The 20515-nt window shown below is 41.3% G+C and overlaps 1 protein-coding gene across 2 annotated transcripts in view; it reads left to right on the forward strand.

Annotated features, from left to right (window-relative positions):
• Positions 1 to 20515, forward strand: part of UNC5D (unc-5 netrin receptor D) — a 168422-nt gene that overhangs the window by 126989 nt on the left and 20918 nt on the right. Inside the window, exons 8-11 of one of the 2 annotated variants that reach the window (XM_037371789.1) lie at positions 2911 to 3096; positions 5156 to 5533; positions 6868 to 6952; positions 18704 to 18872. In XM_037371789.1, the coding sequence (XP_037227686.1) occupies positions 2911 to 3096; positions 5156 to 5533; positions 6868 to 6952; positions 18704 to 18872 (818 nt within the window). The remainder of the gene's footprint in view (positions 1 to 2910; positions 3097 to 5155; positions 5534 to 6867; positions 6953 to 18703; positions 18873 to 20515) is intronic. The other variant, XM_037371790.1, reaches the window with a different exon arrangement.

The following is a 20515-nucleotide window of genomic DNA, read 5'->3' on the forward strand; positions in this document are numbered from 1 at the left end:
TTTATGTTCTGGTTTTGATAGGGAAAGATCAACTCCTGTATTTCCTACCTGTTGCCACTATGCAGTAATTTTTTACTGAAAGGTTATTTCTGCATGTTTCAGACTTCATAATTTATTTTCTGAGGAAGGTAGAAGAGGTAATTCAAATTTGCAGCACTTTTCTGTTTTAAAGTAGTGATCAAAATGGAAGACCTAAAGATGGTTTACGGTGAAGTAACTATCAGCTCACTACGGCCCTCTGGAAAGGAGAAGAACCCACTTGCTCTTAGGTTTCCTCTACCACCAGAGATACAGAACATTCCTCCTCTTGGCTTACTCATTGTACTAGTTACCCACAAAAATTAAGTTAACAGCAGAGTTTGATAATTGATTCCCTGTAACAACGATATAGCTTGGGAACAGAAAGAGAAATGCCATTAATGTCTGTACTTTTCCTTCTGCACCTGATCCGAGAGTAGGCTGGAGGGAGCCCCGTGTGCCAGAGGCCCTTGGGCAGCGGGGCGGGTTGTCCCAGGCTGGTGGTGGCACGGCCCGTCCGCCTGCCTGGCCTGTCTTTGCGTTTGCTTCTTCCATCTGGCGTGGGAGAACATGGGCATCTCCCACGGTTGGTCTAGTGCATTTACGTTGTCAGCTACTGGCGTACTTTGTAGAATTCCTAAATCTGAACCTCAAATGCTTGCAATTCTCTTTACAACATTTTTCAAGGGGGCATCTCATGGAAAAATCAGGGGGGGAACCTTCAGAAAGTCTTTTTCTCTAGTAATTTCTTTAGTAGAACTGTGCAGCAATCGTAATGTTCTAAGAAGTTGGATAAGAGCTACTTACAAGTGTATTCTGTTGTGATTACTTGTTGTGACATGCCACAGAAGATGGATTTCTTCTGAAAGCTGGTATTTGCATGGAAACTTTGTGATTTATTTTTTTCTCTCCTTCTCAGCACATCCTAAACATGTTAAAAATGGAAAACTTTTGCAGTATGAGGTTATTTGAAAATTCAACAGAATTTTGTAGAAGTATTTTCTGGGCTAAACAGTGGTTCTAGCATAGATTTCAGAATGCCTATTTGGGGTTGAATGTGGTGTTGGAGTGTTGTTGTATTTGGGGTTGACAGGGAGCGCTTAGAGAATGGGGATGGAAAGGGTGTTTTCTATTAGGGATGTTTGAGCCAAACTGTTTATTTTAATTTTGATTCAACTGCCCAACTACAAAAAAAAAAACAAAATACACAACAAAAACCAGTGACATTGCCTTATTCTCAGCAAATCTCCCATGTGCTCCAGCCCACTTAAAGCAGTGTTTACACGCTGGGTTTCCTCGTCGCCGCAATTCATACGGCATCTCGCTCCTGTCAGAGCAGTTGGTACTCGGCCACCGCCGCTGGCAGCCCGCACGCCCTCCTGGGCAGTTCAGCTGCTGGGATTGTTACTTGCCAGACATCTCATTTACGTAAGAAACTGGTGAGCCAGGAAAATTAGCTTTTCTGATGCTGCCCATAGGTACTCATTTCTTTCATCTCAATGGTCTGAAGTTTCACGTTCATTTTAAAAATTCAGCTAAAATTAAGTTATCTGAAATTCTGCAGAAAAACATACGCACAACAGAAGCCTCCTCTCAAATACTAATTAAGTAATTTCAGTAATTGGCTATTTATTAAATGCCGAATTTAACTTCTTACCCTATTTCTGTACATTGCAGTTTATTTACTGATATTGAGTAGTCTGGATTTCCTAGTTATTTTTTGTCACTGTCATTCATTATAAATAAATGCACTCTCTGTACCAAGTGCTTCTCACTTGACAGCAGAAGCACCGCATAGTAGGATAACAGATGATGTATAGGGTGAGTACATGATTATCTCTTCCTCTAAACTGGAGGTTGGCATTAAGGGAACTATCTAAGGACCCACTAAGTGTACTTGCCAAGTAATTTAATTTCATGGTACGTGGTCCCAAGTCCCTGAAGATCTAGAATAGCGGGACTGGATAATTCAATTACATAATATTGCAGGTTTCATTTGGATTCATTCTTTCAAAGCAATGAATTCTTTTTCTCTGCTGTAAAAGTCTGAAGTCTTGGAAAACTGGGTTGTAAGCTTAACGCATGCATGGGTGCAGTCACGGGGAAGGTTTGGTTTCCAACCTGTTTTTAAAGACTGAAGATGCTTGAGGAGTCTGAGAAAGTACATGGGATCTAATTGGCCCCTCTCTGAGCTGAGAGGATGGACTGTTTCTTCTTATACTAAAGCTCACACAGAAAATAAAGAGGGGGGCATGGAAACCTTCGCTACGATTTTGTCAGGGGATTCATGGTCTCCTGGATTTAGCTCCAGAATTTAGACTTAAACCTTGCATGTCCCTGGAAGCTGGCAATAGCTGAGACTTGTGCCGATAGCCAAAGCAGCCCTCCCTAGCGGCAGCTGTCCCATGTCCTCCCTTTAAGGGACCGTGACGATCTCCACCAGGCTGGAATGGGAAACGATGGCGCACCTCTGCAAGGAGCCTGAGCTAGCAGGGTGTGCTGCTGAGACAGAAGGCGGTTCAGTGGCAAGTGCTCTGCTCCTGACTGCTACCAGTCCAACTCCCCCATTAAAAAAAAAACAAAAAACCCACAAAACAAAAAAACAAAACAAAACAAAAAAACCCACAACTGTAAAGACCGTGATGCAATCCCTGAAACAACGTATGCTCGCCTGTACGGAGTGATGCAGCAGGAAATTTGCTCATGCTTTCAGTGCTTGCTTTTCAGTGTTCCTTTGTGCTCCACTATCCTGCTGTGATCTGCTCCACATTTCTGTTCCAAGCTTTACTTCCCTGGCCACATCTGGGGCCTCATACAATCACCTCTGCTCACGGCCAGCCAGAACGGCCTCGTGAGTGTTGCTGACTTGGTACCCGCTCTCTCTCCTTTCAGATATTGAGACCGCCAGTGACATTGCCCTGTACTCCGGCCTGGGAGCAGCAGTCATTGCTGTGGCTGTGCTGGTGGTTGGCGTCACCCTTTACAGACGGAGTCAGAGTGAGTACGGCGTCGATGTGATTGATTCATCTGCACTGACAGGAGGCTTCCAGACATTTAATTTTAAAACAGTCAGACAAGGTTAGTGTTGTGATTTCATTTTCTTCTCTCCAGAGCTCCTACTGCCCAGAGATACTGAGCCCCTGCTCTGCCTGGCGGTGGGAAGGCATCGCAGCTTATTGCTGAGCAGATGCGTTGGCAGCCAGGGAAGGGGCAGCCGCAGCGCACGGAGCACGATCTGGTGGTTAGAGCTGTCTCGTACTGTCTCTGCTACTGATCTCTCACGGCAACTTGGACAAACACATAATCTTTCCTGACCACACTCTAAGTGCTTTAGAAATACTGTCACTAGCTTCTTCCACGCTGACGTTTGTGACTTAGAAAAAGCTCAACCAAATCCAAAGAAACCCAGAGCGCATGCCTGTAGTTCCTTCCTATTCAGTTACAGATCTCGTATTTTCTTTGCTGCAGTAAAAGCGATTAGTTTTTAACTGTTAATTTGACAAACACAACTTTTAAGTATTTTTATAAGCTGCTGTTAGCGTGCAAACACCTGCATTCTGAGGTCTGTGGGAAATAAATGTGTGTAAATGTGTATTGATTTAAAAAAAAAAACAAACAAACCCAAACTTCAAAAAGTCACAATACAATAAAATATGGAAGAAATAATTACTTTTAATAAAAGCAGCACTCAGATGTTTTCTGGAATATTATTTCCTTTGGTCAGAAAGGTGGGGAGGGATACAAATGTTGATTACCTTTAAATGATACGTCTCTTTAATCCTGTACTGACATTCTAACATAGAGACCTGCCTTACTGTGAGTGGATGGGTGTGTTGGTGGAGTGTGGAAGTATCCCCGTGTCTCTTCTCTCTTCAGAGAAGTAAAATATGTTGCAGAGTTTGTTTTGTGCAAGTTTTTTTTTGTTGTTGTTTTGACAGTGACTTTATTTTCTGGGAGACGTTCCTTGCCAGGCATAAATTGCAAGAAATTGGAAAAAGGGCTTGGTAGACAAGGATGTTCGAAGGATGTTTACTCATTCATTTAAAAATCTAAGCCTTCTATCAGAGTCATGTAATTCTCAATGACTGCCTCAAATAGCAACTTTTTCCTTTGCTGTTCAGTTTGCCTTGAAAGTCTTCTTTTGAGTCTGGAGAATTGTTTGTGTGACTTAATGGTTCAAAAACGTTAGTTCTGGATCCTCTGAAAATGCCTGAGCAGGCTAACTTCTCTCATGCCAGGATGCTGTTAGCTCAGTTTCACTCACTTTGGGTTCTCTGTCTGTGGGTTTTCTAAGTAAAAGCATTTGTAAACAAAACAATTCAGCTGAAAAAAGGCCATTTCTCTGTTCAGTTTGCTGAGAAAAGAGAGCACAATCCTGACATATGAACAACGGATTAGTGTGACCCAAATTTTGTTCTTCAGAGAAGTATATTTATAATGTTAGCAACCCAGCCTGCAGTCCCTTATAGTGATCAGATTTTCAAGGATACAGCACAGATAATTTCCAGAAAATTAGTTACTTCAGAAAGCTTTTATTTACTAAGAACCAAACAAACAAAACTAACACCACCAAAAAAAAAAAAACCAACCACAAAAACAAACAAAAAAAAGGTCAAACCAGCTAAAGGATTCAGGCCCTAAATCTGATATCCATTCCTTTGGTTTTTTTAGAGTGTTTTCTGAGCTAAAATGCTCCAAAATGGATAATTTTTCCTACATTATTCTTGTCCCACTTTCTTTTCAAGCCGGTTTCCCTCAGGCACAAAGCTATCGTTTTGTGTAAGCTCAAGGAAAGTCTGCAGGAAGACATGTATTCACCCAATGGGTTTTAATGTTAAAAAAAAAAAAAAAAAAAAAAAAAGGCATACACACAAACCTGAGTCCAAAACAAAAAGCAAGTTCCTTCCTGGATTCATGCACTCTGGAGTTGCCTGAAGTGTGAAAACATAGTGATCAAGTACCCGTTAGTTCTACAGCATCATTTCATCCGGTTTTTCAACATTGCCTTCTGTGATTTTGAGCCCTGAGCTATCAGGAAGAGCAAGTCATAAAGAAGACGGTGCAGAGGTCAGAAAGAGATTTCTGATTTAACATCTCGGTGCCGTAACTGACGCCCTGATCTGCTTCGTTCTGCCAGGTAACTCCCTGCTTTTGAACTCCTCCATGCAGCCTGACCTGACCGTGAGCAGAACGTACAGCGGGCCCATCTGCCTGCAGGATCCCATGGACAAGGAGCTGATGACAGAGTCTTCACTGTTCAACCCACTGTCAGACATCAAAGTCAAAGTTCAGAGTTCATTCATGGTGTCCCTAGGGGTGACAGAGAGGGCTGAGTATCATGGAAAGGCGCATTCTGGAACTTTTCCTCATGGGAATAATAGAGCTTTTGGTACAATACAGGCTAGAAACAAGGCGACGTATATTCAGAACCTGTCTTCTATTTCAACAACAAGTGAGCTGAAGACAACTGCCATTTTTGGACACCTGGGTGGCCGTTTAGTGGTTCCAAACACAGGTGGGTAGATCCTTTTTCATTAAAAGCATATAAAATAATTCTAGATTAAACTTATCTTTTCTGATGTAGTGTTCTATAAGTTTAAAAAAAAAAGGGGGGGGGGGGGGGGGGGAGAAAAAATAGGTCTCCCTTAATACAGATTTTGGGAAGTAGAGCATGTTGCCCACACAGGAGATGACTGATCAGAAGAAAGCTTGGGATGAGTCGTGAAGAGGCATTATGCCTATTTGAACTGTTATAAATTGCTGCCTCTCTTGATGTCTTCAGCATGAAAGTCATATTAATCAAAGCTTTTGCTTACTTGGATCCTGATCCAAAAGAAGGGCTCCCCAGGAAGGAGGTTGATATTGGATCAGCATCTTATATAATGGGGTCATATTCAAAGCAGAATCTACATGCATCAACATCTGACTGCGTTAACATTGTCAGACTTCATTACGTTACTGAAGTCTGCAGCATCTAACAAACAGACGTCTCTGGAGAATAGCTTCCGCTCTCCGTGAAAACTCTGGTGTGGCTCTCATTAGCATTTACTCCTGGCTTTCTGGGTTTCTCTTTCTTTTAGCTTAATAGCTTGACAGATTTCCATAGTGGGGCACTTCAAAGTCAACTGGCATTTCAAGATTGGGCTATGCACTGAAACATCACAGCAGAGAAGCTCAATTTGCATTCTGTAAGAAGTAGAGTTTGTTTTGTGACTTCAGAGTTTCGGGAGAGATATTTTAGACTTAAGAAATTGTTTGTTAAATTAGCCAAAAACATACGGCATGAAATTAGAATCAAATAAAAGATGTTAAAATCATAGTCCTGCAGGATATTGCACTACATTACTGTGTTCATATCATGCTAAATAAAATTCCTGATGTTGGATACTTTTGCTGGGAGCCTTAACTAAGCAGCTGATGTTACCTTTTGTTTCCGTACATTATTCCTTTTTGTGCAAGTGGTGAAGTAGACAAAGAAGTCTGCCTGTACCCAAGGACGAAGAGAAGCCTTCAGTAACATCTCGACTATGAATCCAGTGTCATTTAGGGACACAAAAGAATGGGAAGTAACCGCTTAAGAGCTCTGTTGGAGCAAGAAGTTTTTAGGCTTATGAATCTATAGAACTCCAGGCTCTAAGACAGTTAAATGTTAATAACTATTTGGACCATATTATTAACCTTTTTTCCTTTCATCTGATAACATTGTAGTCAGAACCACTATTTCAGAGGAGCGTTCTTCTGCTCTAGTAGACGGCCTTTCTGGGTCTTGTAAATCAGAGGCCAGTTGCGCATTGTTCTTGACACCTAGTGCCTTTCCCAAAGGTAAGTTCTGCCTTTGCTCTTTTGTAGGAGTCAGTTTGCTGATACCACATGGAGCAATTCCTGAAGAGAGTTCGTGGGAAATCTACCTTGCCATCACTCAAAAGGAGTCCAGGTGAGGACATAAAACCACACACACATGTGTGCGCGATCTGTGGAACTGCCTCATTTAATGAATTTCTTGCCAACACTGTCTAAAGCATGGAATGTGCAAGAGTCACTCCATATTCCCTGTTACTGGTTGTGACCACGCTGTTGAGACATGCTCAATCTGTATAAATGACAGCAAAAATGATCTTTGTGTGATGCTTTTGTGAAATCACATGGAATTATTGCATATGCTGTTAAAGGATGGGATACCTCAAGGAGACCGATGTAGAAGTGCTAAATACTGAGTCAATGATTTTATCATTTTTGATTTGCAGACTTATGTCACAAGTGTACTAACAGCACAGGTGCTTTCATTAATTACTTAGAACCTTTGGGTCTATAGACTCTCATAATATGCAGGCAGGAGGTTAAAATGCACTATCCAGGTCATCGCTTTGAATGACCCTATGGTCTGCAAGTACTGAATTGTTGTTACATCATGACAGATGTTTGGTAGCCTAGATGATGTGTGTAAGTGAATGCTCAGGACCATTTCTAAAAATATTTTGTTTTATAAATCTGTTCCCCCAGCTGGATTTGCCAGCACCAGCAGCTGTAAGCAGAAATTAAACTGTACTTTGATCCTTAGGGTATTTTCAACATTGCATCTAGTGGGGCAGGAAGGTGATGTTTGAAATACTGGTGGTCTTCCATAAATAGACAAGTTAATATTCACTGATGTTCGCAAGGTTTCAGCTCTGTCATATTTATTTCTAAGACAAGAAGGAAAAAAGAAACAAAGAGAAGAACTATGGTTTGGCAAATGGAGGTCATAGGGGTGGCTTTTTATATGTTGGTGCATTATGTATGTTGCAAATGTCTGTCGTACAAAAGAATCCTAGCTCATTTCTAGATGCTTTTAAAACTTTCAAAAATGTTCTGTTAGATGCAGGGCACTAAATTCTGTTGCCAGCTGCACAAGTGGGTATTGTCATCGGTTCCACTGTAATCACTTCAGGCTGCCTTCATTCTGCATGGGAAAGACAATGGGATTTGGCTCAAAGTCACTTGCTTCAGAGTGGATCTTCCCCTTTATTTTTAAGACTAAACGTGGCCAGAGAAAGAGATGAGTTTAGTAGATTTTGATAGCTGTTTCCATAAAAAGACTTCCTAGTGGCTTTAATTTTCAGACAACATGGATTATGAAGAACCACAGTGCTCTGCGCTCCCTGCGTCTTTGAGCCTGACAGACCACCCAGCAGCAGAGCCCAGGCTCGGCTCTCTGTGCCTGCTTGGTTCATTCGCTTTCAGCTGCAAACTGATCAAACCCTACAAGAGAGTAGAATTAAAAAAGTGGTATGTAATTGAGTATAATCCAGCAAATTAAGAGAGCGTGTTCAGGCTGAGCATAGCATGCTCACTGGACTAATACCTGGATTCAGAGGGAACGTAAAGCTTATGAAATGCTAGACATAGTCTTGAACCGTCAAGGTTGGTTGAACATACTCTTCATTTTTAGACCTATGGTTGCTTTTTTTTCCCTAAGACAATTTTTTTTTTTTGGTGGTGTTTTTTTTTTCATGAGGTGAAAGCATGTGTTATTTAGTTTCATATGTAAGTTTACTCTAAAGTGAAGACTTTAGAGAACTATTGCATTTGGTTCTTGGCAAGTTCCCTGTGAATTTGAGGGACTTGGGCGATACTCAGGTTGCACTACTCTCTTAAGAGGCGAGGTGAAAAGGACTAGAAGAGCTTGGGGTGAAAAGTGCAACCTTTTGTTGACTGAATCATGCGTCTAGTTGCCGGACTGAGATGCAGGACTGGCCAGCAGTGCCAATACTGGGTCAGGATGCCTCAAGTTGCACATGAAGAACTAAAAGGGATTTGAAGTAACTTCTTAAACATCTTGTCTGAAATTACAGTAGTAGAAGAACAGGGAAGAAAAACAGAAACGTGATCCCAAGTTACTGTCTAGACACTAAGCAATACTTAAGATACCTCTCGAATTACTACACCTTTTAGTGTTATTAATGACTAGTCGTGCTGTCTGCATCAAACCTCCACCTGCTGTTTTAAGTACTTGTCCCAGTCCCTCTCCCAGCGCAAGCATCTGTGTTCAGACAACACAACAGAACCCCTCTATCAGTCTGGTTTTCCCCCCTTTCCTGCCTGTGTTTTCCAGGAATTTCTGTCCTTCTGCAGGTAAAATAAGGTAAAATACAGGTAAATACACCCTGCCTTTTAGCTTCTCAGTGAGGTATGCTCAGGAAAGCCAGCCACAGTCATTCTGGCTTACGTACTTTGTTCAGGTCTATTCCCTCCCCACGCTGCCCCAGTTTAAGGAACCTTGATGTTGCCTTTTAAATTATAAGTGTCAGCAAACACAGAACATTTAGAAATCTTGTTCTCAGCCTTTAAGTTGTGCCACTAGGCTGTGGTATGGATCACTTAAGACTTTGTTTTCATTACCACTAAGTATACTTCACCTCCTTGACCTGTTGTTTACATTGGGTTTTCATTTTGTGACTAAGTAGAGTCAGTCTAGTGCCTGGACGAGGCTTCTCAGGAATGTACTCACACTGCAGGCAGCAGAAACTGCAATTTACATCTTTTTTACAGCACTGCTCACCTTGGCATCCCTCCCTTTTCTGTGCTAGATAGAGCTCTACTGCAGCAGGTAAGCCTCAAAGGCTAAACAAAACTTCTCTACTCACTAAAGGTATGTGAGAATGGTTTTAAAGACAAAAATTATTAAAGGCAGAGTCTTTCCCCTTTGAAACCTATAGGAACATCTCGGTACCTGATCAGCTTCTGAAGCAGGAGGGTGTTCTTTGTCTTTAAACTGTCACGTACTACTACTCTTCCACACTTCCGAATGACCACATTTCAGCCATGGACAAATTAATCTCTCTGCTGCCCTTCTCTGGGGGATAAATGACTGCTAAATCTTTTGAGGTTATCAGATGACAAGTGACAGGGATAGTCAAACTTTATTTAATTGAAATAAGCTACTGAAATGCACTCTGCAGTCCCCCTTTTTCAGTTGCCACAAGTCAGTTGGTGCATCTTGTGTGCACGCCTGCAAGTACAAGACCATGTCTTCACCTAGTGAAAAGTTAAACTCGCTGAGAACGTGCTATGTGCAGGTTCTGTAACAGGGCTCGTTAATTCTGTAATGCAGCTTTGTTCCACTGAGGCTTTTCAGTTAAATTTTCTGACCTTTTTTTTCCTTTCTCTAATCTAAACTTCTCTTGAATTAATGTCATCTATTTTGATGTTTGGTCCTTCTGCTGCTCCTAAGTCTGCACGAGGCTGGCAAATTGTAGTTAAGTACACTGACAGAATTTATTGGTCCTACCTTTACTTCCAGACTTAGCTGTGACTCCAACAATGGTTTTGCCAAAAGAAAGTTCTTAAAAAACTTTCCTAGCCTTCTCAAACTACCCTTTCACAATTTACATTCCAAATAGAGATAAATGAATAATCTGTAGTATATACTTTAATTGATTAAGGATAATTTCAGGAGAAGAGCAGTTCACTGATGAAGCCTCATTTCGAGTGCTTGTGAGAGGGACATTTTTCAGAAGTAGTAATCAAGGGCAGGCTGGTACAACTGGAGACGGGAGAGCTGGTTATAGTTCTCCACAGCAGTTATTTCTCTCATCTCCTTCATCTTAAATATACACTCAGCTAAAAGCTCTGTAAAAATTGGTGGTATACCTGAGACATGGAAAGAGGAAAATAACTGTACATCCAGTAAATATTTACTTACAATAACTTACAGCCGAATGATTGCTGGAATTGCCCTTTAAGAACCGAAAGATACAAAGCTGCCTATAAATATTTTTCGAAACTTAAAGTGAAATCTTTTTTTTTTTCTCCTCTGATATCTGCAGTCCTTTGTGAAAACTTCTATATTCCATCCCCATCTGCTGCCACAGGTTTTTGATCATTTTCAATGAAAGATTAAAATATGTAAAAGGAAGGAAGAAAAAAACACCCCAGCTGTTTTATGCGTGAGGGTTCTGCAGAAATGAATTAAAATAGGTTAATTAAAAACAAGCAGCAAATTTTGCCTACTGTTTTCCTTTTTTGTGGGCAGGAGCAGAGGTAGCAAACCCAACTGAAGATTATCACAGGGAGATTTTTCCTTCCTTCCTTCTTTAAAGTGAAATTCTATCAAGTGAGACAAAAGCAAACATCATTTTCCATCAAAACACTTGGATTTTTCTTTACATAGTTGAGACAAGACCGATGTATCCTTTGCCCACCTGAACTGGGTGGAACAAACCAGACCTTCCTGGCGGGGGCCGCGGGCACTGCCGTGCCGGGAGCCCTCCCCTGCGTCGCCCACCGGCCGCCGCGCACTGAGGGTGGCAGAGTGTGGCCGTTCAGCCCCAGTGCCTGGTTTGTACGTGTGTAGGGAAGATGAGAGACGTATCACCCATTAAAAATTAATTTGCTTGAGTTGTAATTTCTGAATGAAACCTTGTCCACGTCGTATGGTGGTCAATGGAATTGAATGTAGTACGGAAGTTAACGAGATCAGTAGGTGCACAGAAGAAGGAAGCCCACTGTTCTTGCAGAGATTTGAACTCGCCGTAAAAGGTACCTTATGGATCTTAAATGCGTGAGACAGAATAAGGATCAAATTGGTCAGATTTAGATTATTTAGGACTAGTGGGTTAGCTGTCACTTCCAATCTTCATTTATCTATTGAGGTGGTTGGTGTAAGATACACATTCAAAGACGCAGAGGAATGGAGATGATACGGGATCTGACAGAGGTACGCTGAATTCCCTGTCACTTTGTAGTGGGGAAAAAAAAAAAAAAAAAATCCCTGTCTGTGCACTACAGATACTGTGATGAGATTATCAGCTGGTTTTGCTGTAAATTGATACAATCCTCTGTGGAATGAGAAACTCATTTATCCTAAAGAGAAATCAAATTCAGGTTTGAAAATTCTTTAGCGTCTCATGTAACTGAACAGATCAGTGATGGAACTCGTGGTCCCACCAAAAAGACATCAAACCAAAAAGTTTTAGGGACACATATAGGGGCTTCACTGCATAGATCCTCTTCTTGCAGCTAGAATTTCCTAAAGAATCTCTGAAGGACTACTTACAGAGAAAAATAGCTAAGCTCAGCCTTCAAACACCACGTCCATGCTTTGATGCTGGCAGAAAGTACAGCTTATTGATGTTTGTGAAAGAAACAACAAAGCTATTGATTCTGGCCCAAGCAAGAATTAGAGTGAAATGTCTCTTGCCTCCTTGCATAATTCTGACTTCCTACTGAAGCCAGAAAGCCCAAGCAGAGCCCCGCTGGACCAGAGACCGCTGTCTGCTGGTTTCTTCTCTGAACCAGCTGCCTCAGGATGCATCAGTGCGGTTAGTTACAGGCTGCAGGGAAATGCAGCTGGTGAGGGGTTCTGTGCAGTCAGAAATTGTCACTTGGTTACCAGGACGGGGATGTTAAGTTTTGGTACTGTTGGCCGGGAGATCCTCTTGCTAGTTCTGTCCCACCACAAACCAGCCAGAGTCTGTAGGTTACTGTCATGGAAGGACTCCTCACCCCCAGGCCATTGTTCACGTCCCCCCATCTCGAACTCTCCCCACCAAGAGGCAGGTCAAGTGTATTTCTCCAAGAAAAGCAAAACAGCGTTTCAGCAGATGTGACAGCAGCTCTGCGCAGGTGACAGCACCAAAATACTTCAGGATTCTACTAAAGATGGCACGTCCATTGACAACAGCTGACTCCTGAGCCCCACGTGCTCCTCTTGGAAGAGCCAGCAGAAGGTCTGGTGTGTGGCTGTCATCTTTAAAATGCTAGTGCTGCACAACCACCTGCTGCCAGAATACATGCTTGAAGAGGTTTTAGAAGTGAAAAATAAATAAAAATACATACTGCAATCCAATTAGATTGTTGCGAAAGAGAGAGATGTTTGCCAGCTGTGGCAGAGTAACTGGTCTTACTAGGTCTAGAAATAAGATGAGAACAGCTGGATCAAAATTAATAGAAGCACTGACACCTTCTGCATGACAATTCAGCTTTGAGCTTTCCTTTCTATAGAGGGAGCATAATACTCTATTTAAAAAAATATAAATAGAATTGTAAGAAAGGAAGGTGTTGAAGAGAGACAGGCTGAAAGGTGCCAAATTATGATTCTTATGTGCTGAGCCCTGCAGAGATAATTTCTTCTAAGTCAGCAACACTGGGGACAGTATTTTACCCCCCAAAACTTGCCACTTACTGATGCTCTTCAGGTAAAGGGGGGGAAACCTTGTCGTGTACTTCAGCAGTCAGGGGAGGGTTGATCTACTTCTGTGTTTGGATTTTACACTTTCTAGTCATGTGCTAATGAAGAAGTAGGTGTTCTTGGATGCAGTGAAAGGTTTGATATTCCAGTCCGAGGGCTGATAATCCCATCGTCTAATGCCAGAACCTACTGATGGGGCGGGCAGTACGAGGCATGGGCAAGTATTTGGGATCCTGGGCTCTGGTCCCAATTATGTTACCGATTCACTTTGAAGCAGTAGGCAGATTTGTTGCAGTTCTCTTACATGCCTGTAATGCACGTAAAGCTCTCTAAAATACCCTGTGTGAAAACTGTATCAGAGAAAAAAGGTCGGTCTGCAATTATTCAGAGAGCGCAGTATCCGTGTTGAATGCGGTCTGTATTCCATAAACAAGGTTAACGGAGCTGTAACAGAGGGCATAATCTGCCCTGAAATATCTCTATTTTTCCTGTTTGTCATTTTTTTTTCTGTTTCTCCTTTCTTGCAAACTTTTTCTCTTACGCTTCGCTCTACGTGCTGCTGTCATTTTAACATTATGTTTCAATGACATACCCACTGCAATGCAAGGAAAGATGAGAACAAAGTGATTCTTAATTAAGATGACCATTTAGTCACCTATAGTATAAAAAAAATATTTTTCTTTACATGTGCTGGTATAAACTGTAAGGATTTGGGTCCCTGAACACAGAGAAACCCTCACACTGCATTCTGCCATCAAACATGGGAGTTGTATATTAGTGGTTGGTTAGTATCATACAGAAACTTGTGAATTTAGATTGACTAAACTTTGTAAATTGTGAATGTGCAGCTATATGCTAAATATTTGCAAAAAAATTTTAATCGAGAAGCAATGACTATGAAAATACTGTAAAATAATATTTTCAGAGATTCCAGCTATACGGTCAAAATTAGAGTTGGAAGATTAGAGTGGAAAAATAGGAGAAAAGAAAACTGAGAGGACTGTGAAGACCAGGTCTCATATTACTACTCCCCCCCATTTTCTTTGTCTTTTTGTTTTGTGGGAATTTAGCATAAATGTGAAGGTTCAGTGGTAACTGAACACGTTTGGATGCACAGTACGAAAACCGGAATGTATTTCTGCTGCACACCTAACTTCCAGTGTCCAAGGCCTATACATATTATTCACACACTGGAGTTCTGTGGCGTACACAGAATGTATCCAGATGGTCTTGCCCAGACTTAAAATATTTCATAGTTACATAATCTGAAAAATGAAAGTTTCATAAATGTGTGCATTTACAAGCAATGTGGTATATGAACGTGACAAATAATGTACCTTTATTTTCTGAAGGCAAAATGCTCTCATCTCACAAATGCAACCCACAGCAACAGAATCCATTTCAGCTGGAAACTGCAGGCTCGATGGGTGTATAGTTTAAATATCATGCTGTTCCTCTTTCAAATTGATTTTTTTAAACCGTGCATTTATTTTGCTGGTTTTACGTCACATTCATGTGTGTAAGTGTCAGTGCAAAGGGGAGGGAAAACCAGAGTTTCAGTGTCTGTGGCAGTCTGAGAGCAGGTATTTTTGCCATCAGAGGATGAACTGCAATGAGAAACCCAGACGCCAGGCAGAGGTGTGTTCGCTGCCAGACAGGTATCACGGTTCATTTAGAGGAGTGGGATGTGCCAGTCCCTGCTGCAGAAGCTTGTAATAAGTCACTGGGAGAGTAAATATTGAAAGGCAAATATTAAATTCTTCTCTGAAAGTCATTGTGTCGAGGGAAGAATGGGCACTCAGCATTGTTTCCTCTTCACTTCCTTGCTTCTCTGGTTAACACTCACAGTATCCCAACACAGAATTTTAATGGAGCAGCGCTTTGGGGTGGAATACACGCCTTGGTACCCCCACACCTGCAACGCTAGGGCCTGTGCACAGCAGAAAGTGGCAAGAACATGGAGCATCTGTAGCAGCAGTTGCTGTTGCTTTAGGCCAGGTTGACAGACGCAGAAGCAGCTGCTTTGGCAGCTGACATGAGCAGGGCTTGGAGTGGCACAAGACCTCTCCTGGAGGGACTAGATCCTCCCCAGAGAATTTCCTCAGCGTTCCGGCTTCAGGTACAAATGTCCCTCTAGCAGCAATTTCTGAACTGAAAATGAAGCTCTAAATGCAAGAAACCTCTTTACTAGTACTTTGTAGAGGGCAGAATATTGTGGAGTGAAATTCCTAATGTTTCCTTACAGTGCGGTATTTTTAGAAAAAAACCCAACTAATTCTTGCTCAGCAGCAGTGACCAAATATTTTCTCTTTCTTTTACTGGAAAACTTACAGACCTTTGATTTTGATGGATTTGAGGGGACAGAGCTAGTTATTGATTTGTTTTGCCCTGCAACAATGGGAATATTAAACACTCGCATTTGGTGATGTTCTTCTTGCCTGTGTTGCCGAATAAATGGCTCAGAACTGCATGCGAGTCTTAATGCCATGTCAGTTATTGCACAGAAAGACTCTTGCTACTTGCAACAAGTGTGAGAGTTCATCTAATTAACTGATTTCAGTTCATTTGGCATTAAATAATTCCCATAACTCCCATATGTTTGTCCAATATGTTCTACATGGGGAATGAGTCTCTCAAGGCAATTAAATAGCTCCTTTCAGACGGGCTTGTCGTCGGTCACTCACACACGTCCGTGCGCTTCTCCTCCCCATGATGTGTGCAGCCAGCCATCGCACGCAGGAAGGCTGGCAGCGGCTGTGACCAGAGTGACCAGAGCCTATGCTGTTTCTGTGACTGGATTTTTTTTTTTTTTTAATTTATTTATTGTAATGAGGGGGGTGGGGTGCCTCCCAGTTGTCTTTCACATCAGCTTTGCTAGGCTGCTACCAGGACTCTCCTACCACTATTGACGTAATTTCTTTTTTTGTCTTGTATATTTGTTTTGTTTCATTCTTGATGCTTGAAAAATTTGAGCTGTTTCTGATGGGATTCATCACCATGGCATATCTAAAGCTCTGGGTTCACATCCTCTAAGACTGTTATGCTGAAAACAAAATAATCTCTACTTGGCTGCCGTTATCGAAGATGAAGTGTCAAGCTTTGTACTGGAGGTAACTTTAGGAAAATCCCTCCACCACCACCTCCCCACCCTCCCCATATTTTTTGCATTTGTCAGCAGCAGCCACCTGGCAAAGGACGTGTGTGTTGGGAGAGAGATAGGATAGAAATGCACCGACCAAGTTAAATAACTAAGGTCTGACTCTCTGGAAACGTGCATTTGTTACCCCCTTCCTGCGGCTCCATCGAACAGAGATAAGGCACGGAAGGCACCAGCCTTTGCCAAGGTACAGCAGAGAGGAATCATATGAACTGAACAACTTACTGGAAAATAAATACGTATAGATGTTGGCTTGAGGGTTTCTGATAATCCTGAGACATTTTTCTTTGTATTTGTAAATAACTGAATGGTTTCTTAGATTAACTGGAAGGAGAGGTGATCTGGGTAACTGCTGGAAGGGTTTTAAGGAAATCAAATACCATTTGTAAAGGGTAGCACTGGTTCGTGTTAAGTGACGGTATTTTGTGCAAAACCAGTGTTTTCCTAGCAATGCAAGAGTTGTGAAAAATTGTTATTCATAGGCAGAAGCAGAAGCAAAGCATTTTGTGCTTGAACTGTTTGCTTAGAGTAGTCATTCTGGTATCGCTTCAACAAATCTCCCGTGCCTGAACGCGGCAGTCAGTGCCGTGGCCGAGATGCTTTGCTGCAGCAAGGCGCGTGAGCACCATGTGCTTTGTGCTCTCCACTCTTCCCTCCCCCTCACTGTACCTGCTGTTCAAGAGGAACATGGCAGCTGTAGTAAGAGGCTGTGTTTGTGTTTTGATTTTTTTTATTTTTTTTTTAGCCTAAGAATCCTACAAGCACTTAGAAGCACTGAGGCTTGGGGAGCATTTATTATGACACTTGAAAAAGAAAAAGCAAAAGCAGAATCGGCCTTTTTTTGTTAGCGTCTTGTCTTTTTTTTTTCATTCCAGTCTGCATCTCACAAATACTTGTACATGTAGTCTTTTGTAAGGGATGTCACTGAAGCTGTTGGAACTTTTAAGGTCTTTAGCGAGCATGGTGGTTTTTAACTGCATTTTCTGACCACCTACCATTACAGTTCCACTGAGAATGCTACCCCCAGGTGATCTCGGATAGATGTGCAAAGTCAATTTGCAGGATTGGAATCTGATTGATTTAAGTGCAGGGCTACACATAAGTGTGCCTACATGAGTGCTACATTCACTTAAATGTATTATCCAGGCCAGCTTGGGTGACTTGGAATTTAACAGCATAGCCGTGAAGTGCTGGGCTTGGCTTCGGCAGTGCAGGATGGTTTGGTTGTTATCTTGTTAGCTTGTGGCATGGCAGTGGAAGTGTATCCTAATTTAAAAGCAGGGATTTTCCTTTTATTTATATCTCGGTTTTATTTTTGTATCTTCTTATTTGTATCTTGGTTGAGGTTCTTCCCCTTATTTTTATCCTGGAAGCACCATTTGCTTTAATTTTAAGAGTGAACTACATGTTCACTAATTTAGAAGCAAAAAATTGGGATCATATGACCCAGATGAAGGACTACAGTGTAAAAAAACCCTGACACACACACACACACACACCCCCCATCCAACAGGGAAGATGTTTCAATTGCTAGTTTTAATGTCGAAGTAGTGAGCCTCATCTGTTTTGTCAGTGGTTCTGCACAGGTATTGTAAGAGGTACAGAAAACACGTGATGTGGGACAGAGTTAAATTTAGGTTTGAATGAAAGAGAAGAAGATTCTTGTCAGATACTTCATCTTTATACCTTAGTAAGCAGTTAATCTAACCAAACACAGGCGATTACATTCAGATTAGATGAATCCCCAGACTTCAATTGTGCTGATGGGATCTCCACTGACTGTAATGGAGCCCACATGCACAGATCTATTTTGCAGATTTCTAAATTTAAGCAAAGAAGTCCTGTCCCTGATGTCTGCTACAAGCTACCTAGCTGGTTCATTCTGCAGAATATAAATGTGTTTTCAAACCAGGGAGATCACACTCAATCTGGAAAAATTTATGAGACTGTGTTTTTAAACCATAATTTGTTTTATCTTCGCTACTGTGAAAATATTGTTCGTGACAGACTTTGAAGGCAGAATTAGATGGTAATACTACCAGCTGGTGCACAAAGCAAAGCTTACTTGCACAGAGTAATTTTAGTGTTGTATTTGATTTAAGTAGATTTCAATGTAAAGAGCAGAATTCTAAACTGACCAACCAACGATGTGAGTAGATGTGGCCTAATAGTTGTTTCATGTCCAGTTACTGCTTCTACATGAAAATAGCACAGTAATTGGCTTGCTTATCCTTTTCTGTAACAGATAAGCGAGGCACTCAGCTTTTAACTAAAATATTTTAAAATTTGCAGTTAAAGTAAGTTTTCACTCCTTGCTAAAAAGAGCCTGACAGCTGTTTTTGTCTCTCCCCTGCACAAAGCCTGCAGCCAGAAGGCACAGATGTTCTTCTAGGACCAGAAGTAACCTGCGGCCCCTCGGATCTGTCGGTCAGTACCCCCTTTGCCTTGACGATACCACACTGCGCAGAAGTCAGTTCAGAGCACTGGAATATTCACTTGAAAAAAAGGACCCAGCAAGGAAAATGGGAGGTACGTTTAGCCTTGCTCCCGCTTGGAAGGTTGTACTAATGATGGAAGCATGATTGCTCTTATTCATGCAGGTGCAGGTCGAAGATTATGTGAGTGATAGAAACAGACATCTTAAAGAAACAATTTTATAACAAAATATTTTGCATTTTATTAAGATTCAGCTAAACTGTTTTCAACTATTTTACCAACATGTGCAAAAAAGGGTCAATTGTATGATCAAGCCCATGTGACATGAGAAAGTACTCATTTTCTCAGATGACTTGATAATGGAGCCAGTAGCCATTTATTTTAAAAAATATTGTTTAGATAGATCATAGCTCCCAAAGAGACTCAAGTCAGAACAGATCATTATATCCATGCAGGAACTGATCATAACATAAAGAAAGTTCCGGAACCAGTTAAAAATACACACTTGAAATTTCTTTCCTTTTTTTTTTTTTTTTATTATAAGATAGAAGGATCCTTCTGATTTAAAAATCTAGTCTCTTTGTACATATCATTTTAGTAGGCATTCAGTGATCATGCAGTGCTCATAACCTCTGAGGGATTAGTGTACATTAAATAAAATATTTTGCTTTTTTAGTTGAACATGTATTTTCTTATCCTGATTTACTGGAGAAATAAAGATTTGTGACATGGGCATTTAGCATTTGTGTCTGTCCACCTATTTTTTTTAAGCTCATTGGCCATCTTTGACTTAAACTGCTTGGTAGGGAGCAGTCTCAAACGTATTAAACTTTCTGCATCATCTGGGGAGACAGCCTACTAATAATATTCCTAAAGGGACAGCTAAAGCGTGAACCAAACTGTTAGGAAGCACTACAGAAATCCACACAGGATGGAAAGGTGCTGAATTTCCCAACTGTAAAGTGTTCGCTGTACCTGTTATTAGAACCGCCGAACCCAGTAACTAGACACAAATCCATAGTCAATCAGAGTTTATTGCGCTGCTGCTGATGGAATTATTTGGTTCATTGCATTGTGAGGGGAAAAAACAGTTGTTAAAATATTCATGGATACCATAACTCATGCTATCCTTTTCCTCCCCTAAACCACTACGTTGTTTGTTGCTCTCATTTAAACCAATTGAAGTTCAGCTTAGTTCTCCTACTTTAGATGTACTCAATCCTTAGCTCCATCAATGTTGGTTACAAACACCCTTGAATTAATGAGGAGGTAACACCAGGCTGTAGACTGCTCAAAGACCTCATCTAATGATGCTGTAATGCAGAACTAAGCATGAAAGGCAGAAGAGGGGGTAGGTAGATTTTGATGAAGGTAGATGCAACTGTAATGAATGTTCTGAAAGGAAGTCAAATACCAACTATTGTTCAAGGTTTGCTTATTGACTTTAGTCTTCAAGGTAATTTCTTAACTTGACATTGGGAAAGAAAATTGGCTAGAAAGTCAAGAGCGCTTGAAAAAACATGCTAAAATTGCTTACGCATCATCATTATTATTAGATGCTGTACATATTGAATTCTGCAAAATATATTGCCCCAAGTCCTACTGCTGACTCAGGGCTAAATTGGGAGCAGTCACTCCCATAGGTAGTCTACCTTCTCCCCTTCCCTGAGGTCAGCATGAGTAAAGAGTGTGCAGACTGGCTCTCAGAAATACTTCACATACCAGCTGGATAAAAT

The sequence above is a fragment of the Falco rusticolus genome, chromosome 20, assembly GCF_015220075.1.
Source record: "Falco rusticolus isolate bFalRus1 chromosome 20, bFalRus1.pri, whole genome shotgun sequence".
Taxonomy (NCBI): Eukaryota; Metazoa; Chordata; class Aves; order Falconiformes; family Falconidae; genus Falco; species Falco rusticolus.